General features: G+C 48.5%; 1 protein-coding gene across 1 annotated transcript; it reads right to left on the bottom strand.

The window, feature by feature from the left end:
• Window positions 1–13716: 13716 nt before the first annotated feature.
• Window positions 13717–16597, bottom strand: LOC123115636 (uncharacterized). The gene is made up of 5 exons (XM_044536751.1): window positions 16437–16597; window positions 15335–15438; window positions 14828–15197; window positions 14584–14700; window positions 13717–14428 (listed from the first exon to the last, which is right to left on the bottom strand). The coding sequence occupies exons 2-5, from the start codon at window positions 15436–15438 to the stop codon at window positions 13997–13999; spliced, it is 1023 nt and encodes a 340-aa protein (XP_044392686.1). The 5' UTR covers window positions 16437–16597; the 3' UTR covers window positions 13717–13996.
• Between the last annotated feature and the right edge of the window lie 3254 nt (window positions 16598–19851).

The following is a 19851-nucleotide window of genomic DNA, read 5'->3' as shown; positions in this document are numbered from 1 at the left end:
GCGCCGGTGAGGTCTCGGTCTCGACGGAACTATGGCCTAGGGCTTGCAAACACGAGGGGAGAGAGAGGGGGTCTGCACAGAGGCTCACCGCGGAGCTGTAGGGAGGGTCAGTGGGCTCGGGGGCGCGCCGGAGTGGCCGAATTCGACGGAGAACGGCGCCGGGCCGAAGCTTGGGAATGATGACGATGGCGGCTGCTCGGGGCCCTTCCGGTCATGTGGCTCGGTGAGGGGGTTGGCGACGAGGTGCAGGAGCTCGGGAGCACGTCGGAGAGGGGAGGGGGTGGCCGCGGTCATGGCTACGGCGAGCGGCGCTCCCAGGTGCGTTCGGGGGTCACAGGAAGAGAGGGAAAGAGAGAGCCAGGGGAGGGGGAGCGGTCCAGAGGGAGTGAGAAGGGCCAGGGGTTGCGTGGCGTTGCGGACGGAGTCCAGGGCGACGAGAGGAAGCAGGAGGTGGCCGAGGCAGCGTCGACGCTCGCCACCGAGCTGCTTCGGTGCGAGGGGAGGAAGAAGACAAGGGGAGGAGGTGGGCCGGGCCTGCGCAGGTGGGCTGCACAGTGTTGGGCTGTGGGTGGCTGCTAGGTAAGGTCCAGGTAATTTCTGTGTTATATTTTTCTGTTCTGTTTTGTTTTTATTTAATTCTTTTGCCACTGTTTTCAAATTTAAACAAATTCAAAACAGTGCCAAATATCCTCTGAATAATTTATGTTGCTAGATGGACTTTTCCAAAAAGCTCATAAAATATTTCAGGGGTATTTGAAATTATATTCTAATTATATGAATATAACTCAAATTCAAATAGCTAAAGATTTAAATCCAAAGTCCCAAGAATAAATCCTTAAAAATGTTCAATATTTTGGTTGGGACCAGAACCCTTACCAAAAATTATCAAACATTTAAGAGGAGCACTTTGGAGCAATGAATGAGATTTCCAGTGTTTTTGCCCCTCTTTTATTTAGGGTTTTGAGGCTTCCAATATTCCTCAATTCAAGTTTCAAAAATATAGACATGATGCACACATGAAGCTAACCTAGAGCAATGCCAGAAGCTAGGGATGTGACAGCGAGCACCATATGAGAAAGGTGGCATGGACGCCAGTCCACTTTGTTTCACATAAGAGGTGTTAGGTTAAGCATATGAATAAGCAGAGAAATTCTTCGAGGACTTATGAACATAATGATTTGAAGAATAATGCACATAATCATAGCCCTTAGCTCTACCCTGCGAAACAGAAGGGTTAGCACGATGATGTTCATATGAGGACTTTGATCCTTTTGAGGAATTTGATCCACGTGAGGAATTTGGTCCACCTGAGGACTTGGATCCATATGAAGAATTTGGTTCATATGAAGAATTTGATCTGGAGTTCCTTTTCTTCACAGGTGGTGTCATGAGGACATTCACCTGAAGACTTTCAAGGCAACTTTTGGGAACCCAGATTTTCTTCATAGGAGAACCGTTCCTGCAGTTAGTCCCAACATATCTAGCAAATACTTCACCATTCTGATTTTTGAACAGTTTATAGTTAGAGTCAAATGACTCATCAGAAGAATGAGGAGATTCACATGTAAAGCCAGATAAGTTGGATGGATCAACTGGAGGTCCCTTTGCAGCAACTCATGAGGTTTTGGGGTACTGCTCAGGCTTCCAATATGTTCCATTAGCATTGAGTTTCCTCTCAAAGGCAATACCCTCTTTCCTAGGGTTTCTGTTGAGGATTTGCTTTTTGAGCACATCACAAAGAGTCTGATGCCCTTTGAGGCTTTTGTACATGCCTGTCATGTACAATTCCTTCAACCCTGCATCATCAGTGATATTTGCATTGTCCTCATATGAGGAATTAGTGACAACAGAGACATACGAAGAATTTGTAGCATTAGAAGCATTTGAACATTCAGGTGAGGAATTAGCAGTTTCACGTTCAATGCACTTCAGACATGGAGGAACAAATTCTTCCTGGGTAGCGCTGATTTGTTGAGCAAGTAATGAATCGCGCTCCTTCTGAAGATCTTAATAATCCACTCTTAGCTTCTCAAGATCTCACTTTCTTTGAAGAAATTCATAAGAAAGCTTCTCGTGATCAGATAAGAGAGTGTTATGATGACCTTGAAGATTGTCAAACCTGGACTGAAGTCTCTGAAGATTTTCAGTCAAGGTTTTAGTGCGATCCATTTCTTCACCCAACATATCATCACTTTTGTCTAGCATGTTTTGAACCTTTTCAAAAGCCTTTTGTTGTTTCACAGCAATTTTAGCAAGTTTAGAGTAGCTGGGTTTGAGATTTTCATCAGATTCATCCTCACTTGAGTCAGAGGAGGCATATTTAGTTACCTTGGCACCCTTTGCCATGAAGCAATAGGTGGGAGCGTAGTCATCATTGCCTTCATCAGCCTTGTTGGTGGAGTCGTTTTCTTCAGAGTTGAAGATAGACTTGCTGACGAATGAAGTAGCGAGAGCTAGGCTCGCCACACCAGACTCTGACTCCTCAGATGCCTCCTCGTCCTCATGTTCCTCAGATTCAGCCTCAGAGTCCATTTCCTTGCCAATGAATGCCCGAGCCTTCTTGGAGCTGCTCTTATTGTGAGATGAAGACCTCAAGGATTTTGATGATGAAGACTTTGAAGATTTCTTCTTCTTCTTTGCGTCATCAGAACTGTAATCCTTGTATTTCTTCTTCTTTGATTCCTTATCCCATTGAGGACAATCTTGGATGTAGTGACCAGGTTTCTTGCATTTGTGGCATAGCCTCTTCTTGTAGTCACTGGATGAGGAATCATTTCTCCTTGAGGGTTTTCCAAAGCGACCACGTCTTGAGAACTTCTGAAATTTCTTCACGAGCAGTGCAAGTTCCTGGCTCAGTTCTTCAGGGTCACCAAGGCTGCTAGCAGAGTCTTCATCTTCAGACTCAGAGACTGCCTTGGCCTTCAAAGCACGTGATCTGCCATAGCTCGAACCATAGAGATCTCTCTTCTCAGCAAGCTGGAACTCATGACTGTTTAGCCTCTCGAGGATATCAGCGGGATCAAGTGACTTGTAGTCAGCACGCTCTTGAATCATCAGTGCGAGAGTGCCAAATGAGGAATCTAGCGATCTCAGCAATTTCTTCACCACCTCATGGTCGGTGATGTCAGTGGCGCCAAGCGCTTGAAGCTCATTTGAGATGTGAGTGAGGCGATTGAAGGTTTGCTGAACATTTTCATTGTCGAGTCTCTTGAAGTGGTTGAAGAGATTGCGAAGAACGTCAACACGAGAGTCACGTTGAGTTGAGACTCCTTCATTTACTTTGGACAGCCTATCCCAGATAAGCTTAGCAGTTTCCAAAGCACTCGCTCTTCCATATTGTCTTTTGCTTAGATGACCACATATGATATTCTTCGCTTGAGAATCGAGTTGCTTGAATCTCTTCACATCAGTAGCATTCAGAGAGGGTGAGACTGTGGGAACACCATTTTCCACAACATACCAGAGATCGTTGTCAATTGCCTCAAGATGCATTCGCATCTTGTTCTTCCAGTAGGGGTAGTCCGTTCCATCGAAGGTAGGACACCCAGCAGAGACCTTGATCATACATGCGGTCGACATAACTAAAACTTCAGGAAGTTAAACCAAAATCACACAGAACAAGGGAGTACCTTGCTCTGATACCAATTGAAAGTGCGTTATATCAACTAGAGGGGGGTGAATAGGCGATTTTTATTAATTCTTCACTGAGAAATTTGCTGGTGAGAAAATTCCTAAATGAAGAACTACTAGCAGCGGAATAAGTACTCAGAAGTAAACATAACAGAATACAAGCATAGTCATCATGGCGAGATGAAGAAAACACAGAGTACAGAAAGCGTAAACACAGGATAGCACAAGAAAGAAGACGGACAGACTGAAGAAATTGATCTGAGGAAATTGAGAAAGTCTTTAGTCAAAGTCTTCAAACAGATATGAACAGGCACACAACAACAGACATGAGGAAATGAAAGAGTTGAGGAAGTAGAAGCAGTTAGCTTGGTGAAGACAATGATCAGTTCCAACTGCTGTCTCAGTTGTACATCTGGTTGGAGCGGCTGCGTATTTAAACTCGAGGACACCCCGTCCCGGACACACAGTCCTCACCGTATTCTCCTTGAGCTAAGGTCACACAGACCTCGCCCAATCACTCGTGGTAAGTCTTCAGGTGACTTCCGAACCTTCACAAACTTTGGTCACTCAGCGATCCACAATTCCTCTTGGATGCTCTAGACCTTGACGCCTAACCATCTGGAACAAGCACAGTCTTCAAAGGAAACAAGCGTCGGATCCACGCAGGATCAATCTCTTCAGTGATGCTCAATCACTTTGGGTTTGTAGGTGTTGGGTGTGGGTTTTCCTCACTTGATGATTTTCGCTCAAAGTCCTCAGAGGATGGGATGCTCTCAAATGACAAGTGTCAGTTTCTCTCGGAGCAGCCAACCAGCTAGTGGTTGAAGGGGGCGGCTATTTATAGCCTAGGGAGCAGCTCGACATGATAAGACATAAATGCCCTTGTCTGATATGACCGTTAGGTGGGTAGATATTTTGGAACCGCTGGCGCATAGCACAGCAACGGTCGGAATTTTGACTATCAAAATCGTCAGGGCTATCATGTTCCTCACTGTGTAGGCAATTCACACTGGCGAATTCCTAACTCCTCAGTCAGAACAAATTCCTTAGAGACCAGAAGAACTTTGTCTCTGTCACTGAAAAATATGACTGAACTGTGTGAGATTTCCAATGGCTTCACTCGAAGGGATTGGTAGGTGTAGGATTTTGAGTTGAGCATCACATGGAAATTTTTCCTTAGTATTTCCTCGACCCCCTTTAACAGTACGGTGTTTCCTATGACTCAAGAAAAAGAAAAATGAAACTACGAAAACAAAAGTCTTCACGCTTCATGTTCCTCGAATGAATACCAAGTCTTCAAGGTCACACCAATTTCTTCACTTTCAAAGTCTTTAGAAAGTCTTCAGATATCCAAAGTCTTCAGACGAAGAACTTCATTTTTAGGGGTCGACTTTCTCTGTAAATATCAAACTCCGCATAGACTTATAGACCTGTGTACACTCACAAACACATCAGTCCCTTAACTTATAAGTCTTCAATACACCAAAATCACTAAGGGGCACTAGATGCACTTACACATGACCAAATTTATAAAATGACCATGCAACCCTTTACGTATCAATGCTCTTCTTGTAAAGAACCATTCAATGCTATCAAAGGCTTTAGCTAAATCAATTTTGACTGTTGTTTCCAAGATTTAAGAAGAAAATAATGGGTTACTTCTTGTGCAATAATAATATTATTAGTAACCATTCTGCCTTGAATAAAGCTTGTTGTGACTCATGAATATAATCAGGAAGAAGGTCCTTAAGTCTGTTTGCCGAAGTCTTAGTAATAATTTTATAAACTACATTGCACATACTAATGGGTCTCAAATCTTGAGGGATCTTAGCATTACTTTTCTTAGGGATTAAAGTGATGCAAGTTTTATTAATTTGGGCATGAAATTTACCTACTATGTAGAATCATTGAACTAGTTTAGTTATGTCTTCTCCTATCCATCTCCATGTTGACAAATAGAATGCAGCATTTGGCCCATCTGGTCCGGGAGCGGCATTCCTTTTAGTACCTACAGAACTTCTTCTTTATCTGGAACAGTAGGACAACTCATCTATTATCATTATTACTATGAAAAGCAGGTAAAGTGTTTGAGTTGGGATTACTAGTAGAGAAAAGATTAGTGAGGTAGTTTATGAAACAAGCTGCTATGGCATCTGGACTTTGTAGCATGTTATTATTATTATCAAAGATTACGTTCTTCTTTCAAGAGCAACATTATGAAAGTAAATAGTATTCATGTCTCCCTTAGTAGCCCAATGTTTTTATCTCTTTGCATGTAATATTCCGTAAGTTTGGCCATAGTCGCGTCATATAAATCCACCAAGTTATTTCTCAAAAAAAATCCACCAAGTTGGCTTAGACTGCAAATTCTCAAGATCTTTATGAATAGTATCAAGCGGCTGCTTCAGAGGCTTCTCATTTTTACTCCACCACTTGAGTGATCCTGCAAGAATAGAAGTTCTAATGTGGAAAGGTTCATTATTAGTATTGGTCCAGTTATGTTTTGCTATGTCATGATAGTCCTCTTCTAAAAGCCACCAATTTTCAAATTTAAAAGGACTCTTGGTCTTAGCAATATTTGATTTAGAAATGGTTAAAATAGGAGCATGATCACTGTAGAGAATAGGCAGATTATAGAAATTATCTGCACCATTCAGCATTAGGAAAGTATCTATCAAGGCGCTCAAAGCATCTCCACTCGTTCGGCCCCCCAGCGCACTCGGCAATTGCCTTTTGGCCCATGCGCCGGCGTTTTTTTTTGCCCTGGGGGCGATCCAGTTCCCAGCCACGCCCCCAGGTTTCGGCCCCAAGACGCACATCAATTCAAATTTGTCTTTTCCCGCTGCCAAAAAACGCCACAAGTTCAGCGATCAGCGACGACCTGCTACAAAGTTCGGCGATCACCCAGTTCGGCGATCAAACATACTCAAAAGTTCGGCGTTCAAAAGGAAGGACGCGTAGACAAAGGAATGCATCATACGTATACCCTACCTTGATTTTTTGTAATTTTTACTAGGTATACGTATATACATCGATCTGATTTGTCTGGTCGCCAATAATAATCGACAAACGTTTTGTTGGGCGCGAACCAACCTGTGGTTTGATGGCAAGAGGGACAATGGTATCCCTAGCCCACCAGGGTTCAAGTCCCGATGCCCGCATTATTTCTGGATTTATTTTAGGATTTTCGTCGATGCACCGGTGACTTCGTAAATCTCAAGATGATATGACGGCTCAGTCTTTTGAAGGTGCTCATAGGGGAAAAAAGAGGTTCAAGGTTCAAAACCCAGTAAACATAATAAATAATTGCGGCCTATCCCCGCTTCCGTTGCCCACGTCATATAGCTCCAAAGAAGTCGCCTACTGCATGATGGACATCTCGCCCTGTACAAAACGTGGTACTCTGAGTACACGTAGACGACGCGAGAGAGCTGGTTGGCGGTGAAGAGGTCGCCGACGGCGCTCCAGACGGTGAGGGCGGTGTCCTCGGGCTGCATCACCGCATCAAGCAGCTCCGGAGTGATGGTGGAGTATTTTTTTAGAGAAAAGACACAACCCGATCCCGAGAAGGGCTCGAGCATAGCCCGGCTTTGAATTAACAAAGCCATCAACCCGCGAGGATTACGGCGGAAACAGATCAACCAACAAGGAAAAAAAAGAAAGCAGGGATGCAACCCTACAGTGGCTGATACAAGGAGCTAAAGGAAAGCACAAGCGCAATGATAAAAGAAAAGGCCACAGCTTGAAGATCTAAGTTCCTGAGGGGAATCGCGCCACCGGAAGAAATCGCCATGCACCCGAAGCCAACACGATTGAAAGCCACCACCAATAGACGGGGGCCAACTCTTAACGCACATGCTTGAGTGATGATGCGCCGTCGACAAGGAGAAACTGCTCCCCGAGAGCAAGCTCGCCATAGATGTCAGGCCGTCGGAAGGCAAAGGGCGCGACCACTCCAGCAAGGTACATCGAACACAAGCAGCAGCCCACAATTGAAGCATGTCGTTGATGCAAGGTAAGGACCAGAGGCGTCCCAAGAAGGCACGGCACTGATTTGAGAAACACAGCCACCAAGAGGAACCAGAGCTCGCCACGGCCACCAACTCACAGCCACCGTCGCGTCCATGTCGCCGAAGAGGGGACCACTATCCCCTCTCGCCAAGGCCGTGGGCGTCGATCCGCCGGGTAGACAGAACCACATGGGGGGAGAGCACGATGGCCATAGGAGGGAACTGGCCATCCATGGCAAAGAGTCACCAGGAGAAGCCGCCGCCACCGGGAGCACCCGAAGCTCGCAACAGCCTGCCCGCCTCCCCACAGACCCAAAACGGCGCCTTCAAGAAGGTAACGACGCCGCCATGGCGTCGCCGCCGCCCAAACCAAAGTTGTGGGCTTTCACCCAGGTGCAGGGGAAGGAGGAGGAGGGAGAGGTGAACCTCAACGCCGCCTTCAGGAAGGAAAGCAGTGCTCAAAGCGCCGTCGACGAGGTGGCCGCCGCCGCCGCCGGAGGCCAAGGGGTTACCCCGATCCAGAGCACCCCACTCCACATCCACGCAGCCAACAACCAGATCGGGTCGAACCTGACGTAGAGGAGGCTGCTGCAAGCGACGGGACACCGTCTTTAGATCTGGCGAAGAGGGATGCGGGGGGTCCCAACGCACGACGCCCAAGTCCACCGCCGCCTAGCCACCCACGCAGCCGAGGGGAGGCAGCCCCAACTCCAGCGCCCGCCGCCGGGACGGCGCCGCCCACGCCACCAAGGCCGCCGCCTGGTGGAGTATAGCCAGTGGACCACTGCATGATCCGCCATGAACAACTCGGGGTCGTCAGGGCGGGGAAGAGCCGTGGCAGAATCATGGTCGCGAAGACCGAACATGCCGAGGACGGCGTCGAACTGTCGGCGCCACTGCGTGTGACCATGTAAGCGGCATGTACAACGCAGTATAATCAGTTTGTAAGAGCATCTCCAACGGCCGCGCGAAACGACGCGCGCGCGGTAAACGCAGCCTTTAGCGCGCGCGGGTCATTTTGTCGCGCTCCAGCGGCGGCGGGAAAATCATGCGCGCGGGAACAGCTTGCGCGCGCGCGCGAAAAAGCGCCAGCTCGCGCGCCATATTTTGCGCACCGCTTTCGGCGCGCCTATAAAATGCGGCGCGCGCCACGCGCCTCTCTCGCACCTTCTCTTCTCCTCTTCGTCTTTCTGCCACGCGCCCCGCCACCGACGCGCCTCCGCCGCTCCAGCGCCCCGCCACCGACGCGCGTCTGCCGCTCCAGCGCCCCGCCACCACCGCGCCGCCATGCCGCCGCGCCGCCGAGGAGCGTCCGGCTACCACGGCGTCCGCCTGCGCCCCACCGGCGTCTACACCGCGGAGATACGCTCCGGCGGACTCCGGCTCGGCCTCGGCACGTACGATACGGAGCGCCAGGCCGCCCGCGCGTACGACGCGGCGGCATGGCGCCTAGGCCGGCCGCGCGGCCAGATGAATTTTCAAGATGTGTACACGCTCCAGCAAGCTCTCGACCGCGCCCCTCTGCCTCGTCTGCACACAACGGAAGACCGTGCGGAGCACGCCGAGCGGCAACGCCGCCTCCTCGTCGCTCAGGAGGACGAGAGGGTCATGGCGGAGTGGCGTCAGCGCCACCCGGAGGACATCGCCTACGAGCAGGCCTACTGGGCAAGGCGCCGCGCGGAGGACACGCAAAGGCGCCGCGAGAAGCGGTTGGAAAGGCGTCAGCGGAAGGCGTTGGCGAATGCGCAGTCCGACATCGTTGCAGCAGGTGGGCAGTCGTTCTTCGCGCCGGACGATGATCGGTGGCTGGACATCTGGCTAGACACCTCGGACGACACCGCCGAGGATGATAGCGATGATAGCGACGTAGAGTAGTTTCTATCTAGTTGCGCCGTAGTTTATCTATGCTTTCGAACTATCTATCTAGTTGCCCCGATGTAAAATACCTTTGTATCGTTTTTATTTATGCAATCTATCTAGTTTTTATTTTATTTATGCGTTTGAAAATTAAAAAAAATGTTTTGTACACGCTGCATTTTTGCGCGCTGCTGGAGCGGCGCGCGCGCGCTGCATTTTAGCGCGGCTGTTGTAGCGGGCGCAGCGCGCCGCGCCAAACCAGGCGCAGCGCGCGCGCTAACAGGTTTTTTGCGCGCGGCGCTATAGCTCGACTGTTGGAGATGCTCTAATGCATACCACATGAGATTTTTTTTACGTGGAGGTAAGAGAACAAGGAGAGAGAACAAGGATGTCTACAATTTAACATACCGTCGATATCCCTAAACTTTCGCTACTTACCGATAAACTTTTGCCGTTGTACACACAGGCGTGGCTAATTTGACGTTTCCCCGTCCAACCGCCGTGTATCCCCCTGCTCCACGTACATGCTATTATAAATAGCCCAGAAAGACAGTGTAATGTACGGGGTGTCTTTACACCTGTTTATAGGTGATGTGGAGGATTGCTAATTGTACATGCTGATTGTACACCGTTGTACATGCCCTTAGCCCTATGAAAGCATATATCTACAGTGGCCAGATCGTGCGCCGCTACTTGCATGTACACAACGCCCACTCACGCACTACCTAGGCCACCTACGGGAGGGGGCATGCGCGGTGATCATGCACACGTGCTCATACAATCTATACACTATGGGCATGTACAATGATATCCAGTCAGCCGTGTGTAATATAAGCCACGTAGGAATTTAGGTGGCGTGTGAAAGAGAGAATGAGAAACGAGGTAGTCTGTCTGCTAATTAAAATACAGACGGTCTAATTCCTAAAATCCCTAAAAACTGCTGGCTACCGACGGCCTGATTGCCATTGTACGTGAATAAGGGCATAGGTATTTTTCTCTGAATTTTAGGACAGGAAGGGCCCAAGGGGATAGGATGCAGTGATTAATTGCATATTTATGTGAGGAACTGCAGATTTGAAGAGATACTTTGAGGTACTTGGTGGTAGTCGAAGCAGCTCCAACTCCAATCCAAGTATCTGGGAAAATGGCAACGCTCCGGGCCAATCTGTTCATCAAAATCAAGCGAATACCGTGGAAATAGAGAATGCAAATTCCTCGCCCTCTCAACAAGTGGAAAGAGATTCTAGATTCCGTGCAAGCCATAGTTGAGGAGACTGTGGAGGTTCTAGGAGATGAAGGTATAACCGTTTTTTCAATGGACTACATAAAGGATGATCCAGGACTTCGCATTCCTCTTGATGGATTTAGCCCCAATATTAGAGATAATGTTAGATTTGCTTCCATAGAGATGGGTCCAACTGAACCAATTTGTCCCAATTTAGATCGCTGCCGTGCGAACCCTCCTGCACGTCTTCGGCGAAGCATCCGGGCTTCATACCAATTTCAACAAGTGTTCGGCGACCCCAATCCAATGCGCCGACGATCACATTGCCACGATTAGCTCCGAGATGCAGTGCCCGGTGACACACTTCCCGATCCCCTACCTGGGGCTACCTCTCGCCATCCGCAAGGCTGGTCCGACAAGCCTGGAGCCGATCATCGACAAGCTCAGCCGCAAGCTCTCCACTTGGCGCGCCTCCATGCTTTCTCAAGGGGATCGCCTAGCGCTCGTGCGACATGTCCTCTGCGCCATACCCACCCACTTCCTCACGGCCATCGCCTTCAACAAATCGGCTATCAAGAAGGTGAACCGGATCATCCGCGGATTCCTCTGGGCAGGTCACAAGGAGGCCAACGGAGGCCAATGTCGCATCAATTGGCAGCGGGTGTCCCGTCCTATCCCCCTCCGTGGCCTGGGCATCCGGGACATCTATCGTGCGGGGCTATCCTTGCGTGTTCGTTGGTTATGGCTCCAGCGCACGGACCCCGCGCGTCCATGGAGCCACCTCCCTCTCCATCACGACGCTGACGCTAAGGCCATCTTCCGCGCCTTCACATGCTGGCGGCTGGGCTCGGGCGCCACTTGCCGCTTCTGGACCGACCACTGGATCGAGGGCAGATCCGCGGCTGAGATCGCCCCTCTTGTCTTCGCACTAGTCCCTCGCAGCCTTCGGAGAGACCGCACTGTGCGAGACGGCCTCCACCTGCGTTCTTGGGTGCACGACATCCGCGGCGCACTAGGCCCTGCGGCTATGGTTCAGTACGTCAACCTATGGCGGCTCGTGCGCCATACGCTGCTCTACCCCACGCCGGACGTGCTCACCTGGCGCTGGACTGCCTCCGGCGTATACTCCGCGAGCTCCTGCTACAAGGCCCTGTTCGTTGGCTCATGCGAGGACCCCCACTGGAGGCTCACTTGGCGCCCCTGGGCGCCCCTACGAGTTAAATTCTTCCTCTGGCTTGCCATGCAAGACCGCTGCTGGACCGCGGAGCGCCTGGCCCGCCACGGCCTACCACACGAGGACTCTTGCGCGCTCTGCGATCAGGCGCTCGAGTCCATGCATCACCTACTCGCGGCCTGCCCCTTCTCGCGCCAGGTCTGGCATGACATCCTCAGCTGGGCTCGCATGACCGTCGACCTCCCGGATGCCCACACCCCCTTCCAGACATGGTGGACCGCCAGCCTCGACCGCTCTCCGGCGCCTGTTCGAAAAGGGCTTTCCTCTCTCATCATCCTCACAGCATGGTGGCTATGGAAGCACCGCAATGCGTGCATCTTCGACCGGGACACCCCCTCGCTCTCGCTGATCTCCAATACCATCAAAGACGACGCGCGCCTATGGGCTAGGGCAGGCGCCAACGGACTGCTTAACATCATTCCTGGCGCGTAGTTGCTAGCGGAGACACTAGGGCTGAGCAGCCCCCTTGTTCTAGGCTGCTCCAACGCTTCTACTCCATGCCTTTGCGTACATGGCCTTGTATGCGTTGTAATCTCATGCTACTATCTCCTTCTATCAATATAAAGATACGCGGCTTGCGTATTCGCGAAAAAAAAATTGTCCCAATTTTCCACCAAATAAAGATGAAAGATTCTTTTCAGCAGCATGGTATAAGGATTTTGAATGGTTGGAATATAGTGTTTCCAAGAAAAAAGGTTATTGTCACTATTGTTTTGTTTTTAAACATGACCGAATGGATGATTTTGGTTTTCTCCACATTGGGGTATGATTTAGGTTGTTCGGCTATTTAAAATATGTTTGCATTTTCATTGTACTTGGCTATTCTGTTTAGGATTATATGAAAATATTGGTGGGCACTGTTGGTTCGTATTATTTATGTTGGTTGTGCACAGATTTTTTTTTCGCTTAAGAGTTCGGCCCACCTTAAAAAAGTTTCGCCCTGCGCCACTGCTCGTCGGCCGCCACCGCCAACTGATCCTTTTGCCGCAACAACATCTTGTAGCGGACGGATTGCACGATGATTCTTGTGTCGGCATCCAAAGAGTCCATATTCAAGGTCAACATCTTGGCCTCCTCCGCATTGGCGGTGATCTGCATGTTCTTTTCCTCAAGCGTGACCTTTCTCTCTTTGATTATCGTCATTCTCTCTTCAAGCGGGAATTTGGCGAAGAGTGGCGGGGGATGGAAGAAGGGAGTGGGGATTTTGACGCGGAAACAATGCAGGGCACTTGTCTCCTGTTTGCCGGAGAAAACACGTCCGGATCGCGTTGGATGGGATCCGCGGTCCGGACTGATGCGGGCGGTTTGCTGATCGCCGTTGAAGATGCCCTTACACTCAATCTATCCAATTTATATATGTCTTTAAGTTTTCTAGGTATGAGGAAGCCGTCTCATGAATCATAGCAAACTATGACGAAGGAAATAGAGGCTAATTGACCACATAAACGGGATGTTACAGAGAAATAAGATAGGAAAGATAAAGCCTAATTATATCTTGGTGGGCTGCTATTAGACGCGATGTGAAAGAGAAATTTCGGAGAAGAGGGCAACTAGTGAACACCAATAGCTCTCATGTTGGACTTGAAAAAAAAACTTCTCATGACTTACGACATTGATCAATTGCCACACTGTTGATTTTGTGTTTAAACTTGTGTGTATTTAAATTTCCACACTTTTGCTTTTTTTTTTGTTGAAACTGGTTATGTCGTTCACATAAAGTTGTGTTCGAGGTGAATTGGTGGATGCTGCAAATGTAAGAATGTGTTATGTGATGTGCTCCATTTCAACATATGCATGAAGTGAAACACATGAATGTCGGGTGCTGAATTCTAGCTCAGAGTAAGTTTTGGAACTTGAATTCTCACAAAAGCAACATCCAACTCAGTTCTAACTTGACAGGCAGCCTTAGCAAGCGACGTACTGATGAATGATGAGTGTGAGGAAGGACAAGTGTCAAACAGAAGGCATGCTGGCCTCGGTTCGCACGTCAGGTCGGCCGCTTTCGTCCTCTTCGCAGAGCGACGGTCGCCGGAGTCCGGCTCATGTGCTCCTGCGTCTCGGCGGCGGTGGGTCGTGGTGCGCGTCGACGTCAGCGCCGGTGCTCCTGCGTCTCGGCGGCGGTGGGGGAGCGGGGAACAGAGGGTGTTCCACTTCCACGACGTCTGGGTTGACGAGTGCCGCAAGGAGATCCATGTCCTCTTCCATGGGCGGTGCCAGGGCGCCGGGCAACAGAGGGTGTTCCAGTTCCACGACGTCTGGGTTGACGAGTGCCGCAAGGAGATCCATGTCCTCTTCCACGGGCGGTGCCAGGGCGCCGGGCAACAGAGGGTGTTCCACTTCCACGACGTCTGGGTTGATGAGTGCCGCAAGGAGATCCATGTCCTCTTCCATGGGCGGTGCCAGGGCGCCGGGCAAAAACCAGGCCAGGAACACTAGTACCAAGGAGCAGAAAGCGCCGATCCCATTCTGCGTCTGCATCCATAGTAAATCCAGCGAGTCCATGCATGTTAAGCACCAGCAGCAGCAAAGGTAGCTAGATAACGAAAGAATGAATAATGTGCAGCAGCAGTAGAGCTATGAAAGTATGAAGTCCAAGGAAGGAAGGAAGGAAGGAAGAAATTTCGCACCGCCATGTATAAGTCCTCATGCTGTGGTACCGGCTTCGTGACGCCCCGTATACACCACGCGAAGCAGTGTACGATGGAGAAGGCAGACATGCCCCAGGGTGGAAGCGTAGCTTGGTCCTGCAATGCAATGCAACAAAGGAACCATCCAGGTTCAGGTTCAGGTTCAGGCTCGTTCATCATTCAGTATACACTTGTTCAGTTGAGTTGGTTGAAAGATGAGAGATGGATCACACTCGATCAGTACCAGGAACCAGTAGGTGAACAGCGGCGCGGCGGCGGACACCGAACCCGCGATGCTGCAGAGCAACTTGAAGCTGCCGGAGTCGACGCCGCCGATGGTGAGCAAGAGGGCCACGTAGATCCCAGCGGTCACCATCGGCCTGATAGCACGGCGTCGCTCCTCACCAGTGCACAGGAAGAGGAAAGTGACGAGGTACACCGCCTGGAACGTGGCGCCCCAGGCGTTGACAGACAGCGGCTCGACCGTGTCGTCGATGACTTCCAATCCGTACGCGAGCCAGGCGAGGCTGCCCATGAGCGCGGCGATGGTGGGTTCCGGGCGCCGGCCACCCCCGCCCAGCGCGCGGTGGCGCCACGAGATGCATGTCGCCCAGCTGCAACATGTACAAGGGCGCATGAATGAAACTTAGAAATGATCCATCGAGAAAATGAATGCTTCCTTGCTTGCTTCATTCGATTAGATGATTGATCGATCGATCGACAATGCACTCCTTGAACTGATAGTACTTACAGTGAAAAGAGAGGGCTGATCCAGGCCGTTCCCCAGCAAAAGACATCCAGGTGGCTAGCGTCTGCCCATCCCTTAGCCATCCTCTCTGCCCATCCCTGCGCCATCTGTGTAAGTAATCAGTAAATTAATAATGTAATTGATGTTAGAGAAGAGCTGCAGCTTCACTGATTACTTGGGGCAATTTCATAGTCTGAAAGATGAAGATCAATAAATTCTATGTGCAGCTTCAGTGATCAATTGCCAGCAGAACATGAATCAATGTATATGTAAGTAATCAGTGAAAGTAACCACGGAGATGCAAACATGTATGAATCTAAGGATTAATAACTAAGTAACCCAAGACGAACAAAATGAATACATTCAGTATAGTATCTCATCCGGGTGCAGCAGCTAGCAGGCAGGCATCCAATCGATGAACAGATAAACTCCACCACGGGGTGCTCACAAATTAAACCCCAACACACAAAATTAGCAGGCAGGTATCCAATCCAGCAGCAGCCTCAGCAAAATTACATGCACGGAGATGATACGTTTTCCATATGAAGGCATCAACCCAACCAAGGTTCATGAACAAAATAAATTATAACCGTGGAGTTTATTTAGAAAAGGAATTTCACAAGCTAGGTACTAATCCATGAACAAATCAATTTCACCGGGCACTCACAAATTAAACCCCCAACAAACAAACAAACAAACAAAACTAGTACGTACGGCCATCTCACCGGGTGCCGCAACGAAATTAAACCCCAGTAAACAAAGTAGGTACTCCATGAACAGATAAATTTCACCGGCCGGGTGCTCACAAATTACTAAACCCGTCCCAACAAGCAAAATCAGTAGGATCTCACCGGGTGCGGCAACGAGATTAGCGCAGCTAGCAGCATGGATATCGATGGAAGGACACGGACCCTGGTACATACGGCGTACGTGTTTCTAGTGCACGAGAGGTCGGTCGAGTTGCACGGCCGGACTCGTTCGTTCCTACGCGCGCGCGCACCGCCGCGCCGGCTAGCAAAGCGAGTTCGAAACGCGTGCGCCGCAGCAAAGCACGAGGAAAGGACGTACGGGTCGGCGGATGCGAGAGGCCGGCGTGCGTGCGTACCTGGCCAGCCGGAGTAGCGTAGCAGGTAGTAGGTGGACGGAGAGGTGGATGTAGCTACGCGAGCCCTTGCCTAGCCATGGATGGATCCCGAAGCAGGCCGGCGTGACTGCGTGAGGGAGAGACGGGGGGAGGAAGAGAGAGGGCTTGGCAGCGAGGGAGCGAGCGATGTGAGCGAGCGCTGCGAGGGGTGGGTGTGTGGGTGTTATATACACCGGGGCGATCGACGCGAGGAGACGTGCCGGTGCGGTGCAGGTGCAACCCACGGCTCGGCTCCCCCCTCCTCTCTCTCTCTCTCTCCTCTGAGGCAGGCTCTGACACCCGCAGGCGAGCGGTTACTGCTTTTCTACCCACCCAGATTCTCCATTTGCTCCTTCCTACACGGGGCGCCGCCTCTTCTTTTCCTGTGTTTCCACTACGTCCAACCAACAATCAAATACGCTTTTCACTGACAGTAAAACAGAAAAACGGGACCGTCACAACAGAGCAAAACCCACACCGTGCGTGCGTCCCGCGCCCTCCAACACCTTCCCAGAGACGCCATCGCAGTATACAAGACGTACTACTGTAGTAGCAGTAGATGCATGCAGGTCTTTCATGTGCTTCCCCAAAGCAACCAGGGGGAGTACCTAGTGTCGCTCCCCACTTTACTTAGGCAACAAGTAGGTGCCAACTAATTCAGTTTAACCAATTATTAAGAGCATGTTTAATACTCCCATCATCAAGAGTTAGCATTATTAATCAGTTTTGCTAGAACTCATCTAGATGAGATATAATTTGGTCTCATTCATCTTTTATAGCCATTAAATATTTTTAAATATTTTTCTCTCATTAAATATTTTTACCTAGGAGCACGCGTAGAGTTTGAGAATCCACTCCTTCACTTTTTTTCTTGTCTCTCTCCACATAATCAAAAGTATCATGTAAGCGGACTTATAGCCCACTATTATACTTGCTCTAATCTTCCATTAAAAGAGGGGAGAGCCTTGTGGCGTAGTGAGAGCAGAGGACAACAGGGATTTGGTGGGCCCAGACGGCCACTACCTGACTTGGAATTTTCATCTTCTTCTAATAGGAAACGAAAAAACAAGTCTCCTCATTTGTTTTTTTTTTTCTGACATGGGCTTCTTCAGTTTTTAGCAATGGAAGGAATTTCGTTTCAACTCAAATACGAAAGCGAATGAATGAGTGGCCCAAGCCCAAATAAAAACTTTGAGATAGAGAATGTGCAGGTGCTTCTCCTTTGTCACTTCTCCCACTCCTTCACACAACACCACCCGCTTACAACACCCCCATTGCTCCCTCTCGCCTCCATCTATGACAACCTTAGCAAGGGGCCTTGTCGCCATGGGCCACATCCACCCTCGATATTCTTCGCGGCCAGCTTTTTCACGTTGCATGCTTCAACAACATCATCGGGTCAGAAAGTAGGCGATTAAGTGGGTCGGGTTCTAACTTTGTACAATTCAATAAATACGGTTATATTGCCTTACGTCGTTTTTGGCATTCATAAATCATAACTTCTTATCTAAAGACATATGCATATTATGGGTTTGTAAGACTTGTTCAATGTGGCTGATATGAATCCAACCCAACAATTAGCCCATTTTGTTGTCATTACATGTTGTATGTGTGTTTTATGTTGTCCCAACCGAACTTGCTTGCTAATGATGGATATAAGGGCGAAATACCAATTCACTTATAAGCATGTTGCTTGAGTGTTTCTTTTATTAATACTATGATTATGGTGTTTGCAGGAAATATGCACTTGTAATATCTACTTCACTTTTACAAGCACTACTGCTTGACTACAATATAGACAGTCATCATGCTAGCAGCGATACTATGTCTATCACTGTCGCATCAGTCAAGTTTGATCATTTCCTTTCATTCACCTGCACTACACCATGACACTCAAAGTAGTGTCAAACAATTTGTTGAGACAGGCCACATAGAGCGACATACTTAATGTCGGCAAAAAAATTGACGAGAAAAAGCAGTTGCCAACTATACTACCATCAGCAAAGGTCTTTATCAAAATATAAATATAATTCGACTGACACTATGATAGGGTAGGTGTGATCTACACCGCCAGACATTCTACACCGACATACGTTTTTATGCCTATGGTTCATATGACATTGTTCTATATGCACAGATAGTTCGACGTCCAATATTTCTATCAAAACATTGCTCGGGGTTTGACATTTTAGCACAAATTCAGAAGCACCATATATGTTATCATGAAATTAAACTCAAAATATGCAATTCATGTTCAGTTTGTAATACACATATATATCAAAAATAGCAATCTTAACTACAACCATTAAGCAAATGCAAAAGTCGACATACAAGTCGTGTCATGTTGCAAAATATGATGGTCAAGTTCCTATGCTACCAAGTGTGTTCAATCACTCGGAATATTATGGAAGAGACCAAGTCTTCAATCACCAAGCCGACAACAACTTCCATATGAATAAAATGTGTAAACCATATTATGAACGAAAGCGGCAACCATAACATCTTAATTAGATCAACTTGTAGACTTGCTACTTCCTGACATTTGCCCCTGCAAAGGAACTCATGTGTTTCAGCAATCTCAGACCAGATAATTTGATCATTTTTCTGAGTTGCCATTGCGTCCAAAGATCTAAAAAAATAGTAGAAGTTGTATTGCAACGTACTGGCTTGCTCAACAAACACCTGCGTCCTCTTGAATTATGCATCTCTCACACCGTGTAAAAGCAACCATCAATTTTAGGAGTACTAGTTCCAATAGGATCAAAACATGTGCCATATTTGTTTGTAGAAGACCATTTGAACATACACATGCAAGTCTCGCGATAAAATTCAACCAAGCAAGGAGGCATCTGTTTGGACGTTTTTTATGAAGTGGTTTTATTTCCGGCATACATCAATTGCTCTATGAACCACTTTCTGACGAAGGAGAGCATTCTTTGCAAGTATGCCACACAACATTGCCAAGATAAAATAAACATGTCAAATATAAGTATGTCTTTTCGACTAAAAGATCTTAGACATAAAACCGATAATCTCATAAGCGACTGTAATTGTTCAAATAATTTGTATACAAAATAAATATCCTTATCGGATATTTGCATTTAAAGTTCATCAACCAAATCATATAATCATGCTTATGGCAGCAAGCTTGGGTTGAGCTACTAGGGACTGCGCACTAATGATCATTTGCATTGGCGCGGATACGAAACGGACCCCGTGCAACTCGAGCCCTGGATCCATCATCTCCGGTTGACGCCGTCGACAAAGAAAAACAGACCCGCTTGTGTTCATTTCAACTTAGACTAGTCACAATGGGTAACTTAGACTAGTAACATGCATATGTTACTAGTCTATGTTACTACCTTCACAGTGGGTAGTAACATATGTACTGTGTCAT

Source organism: Triticum aestivum, chromosome 5B (genome assembly GCF_018294505.1).
Source record: "Triticum aestivum cultivar Chinese Spring chromosome 5B, IWGSC CS RefSeq v2.1, whole genome shotgun sequence".
NCBI lineage: Eukaryota > Viridiplantae > Streptophyta > Magnoliopsida > Poales > Poaceae > Triticum > Triticum aestivum.
This window is presented reverse-complemented; position numbering and strand designations above follow the sequence as displayed.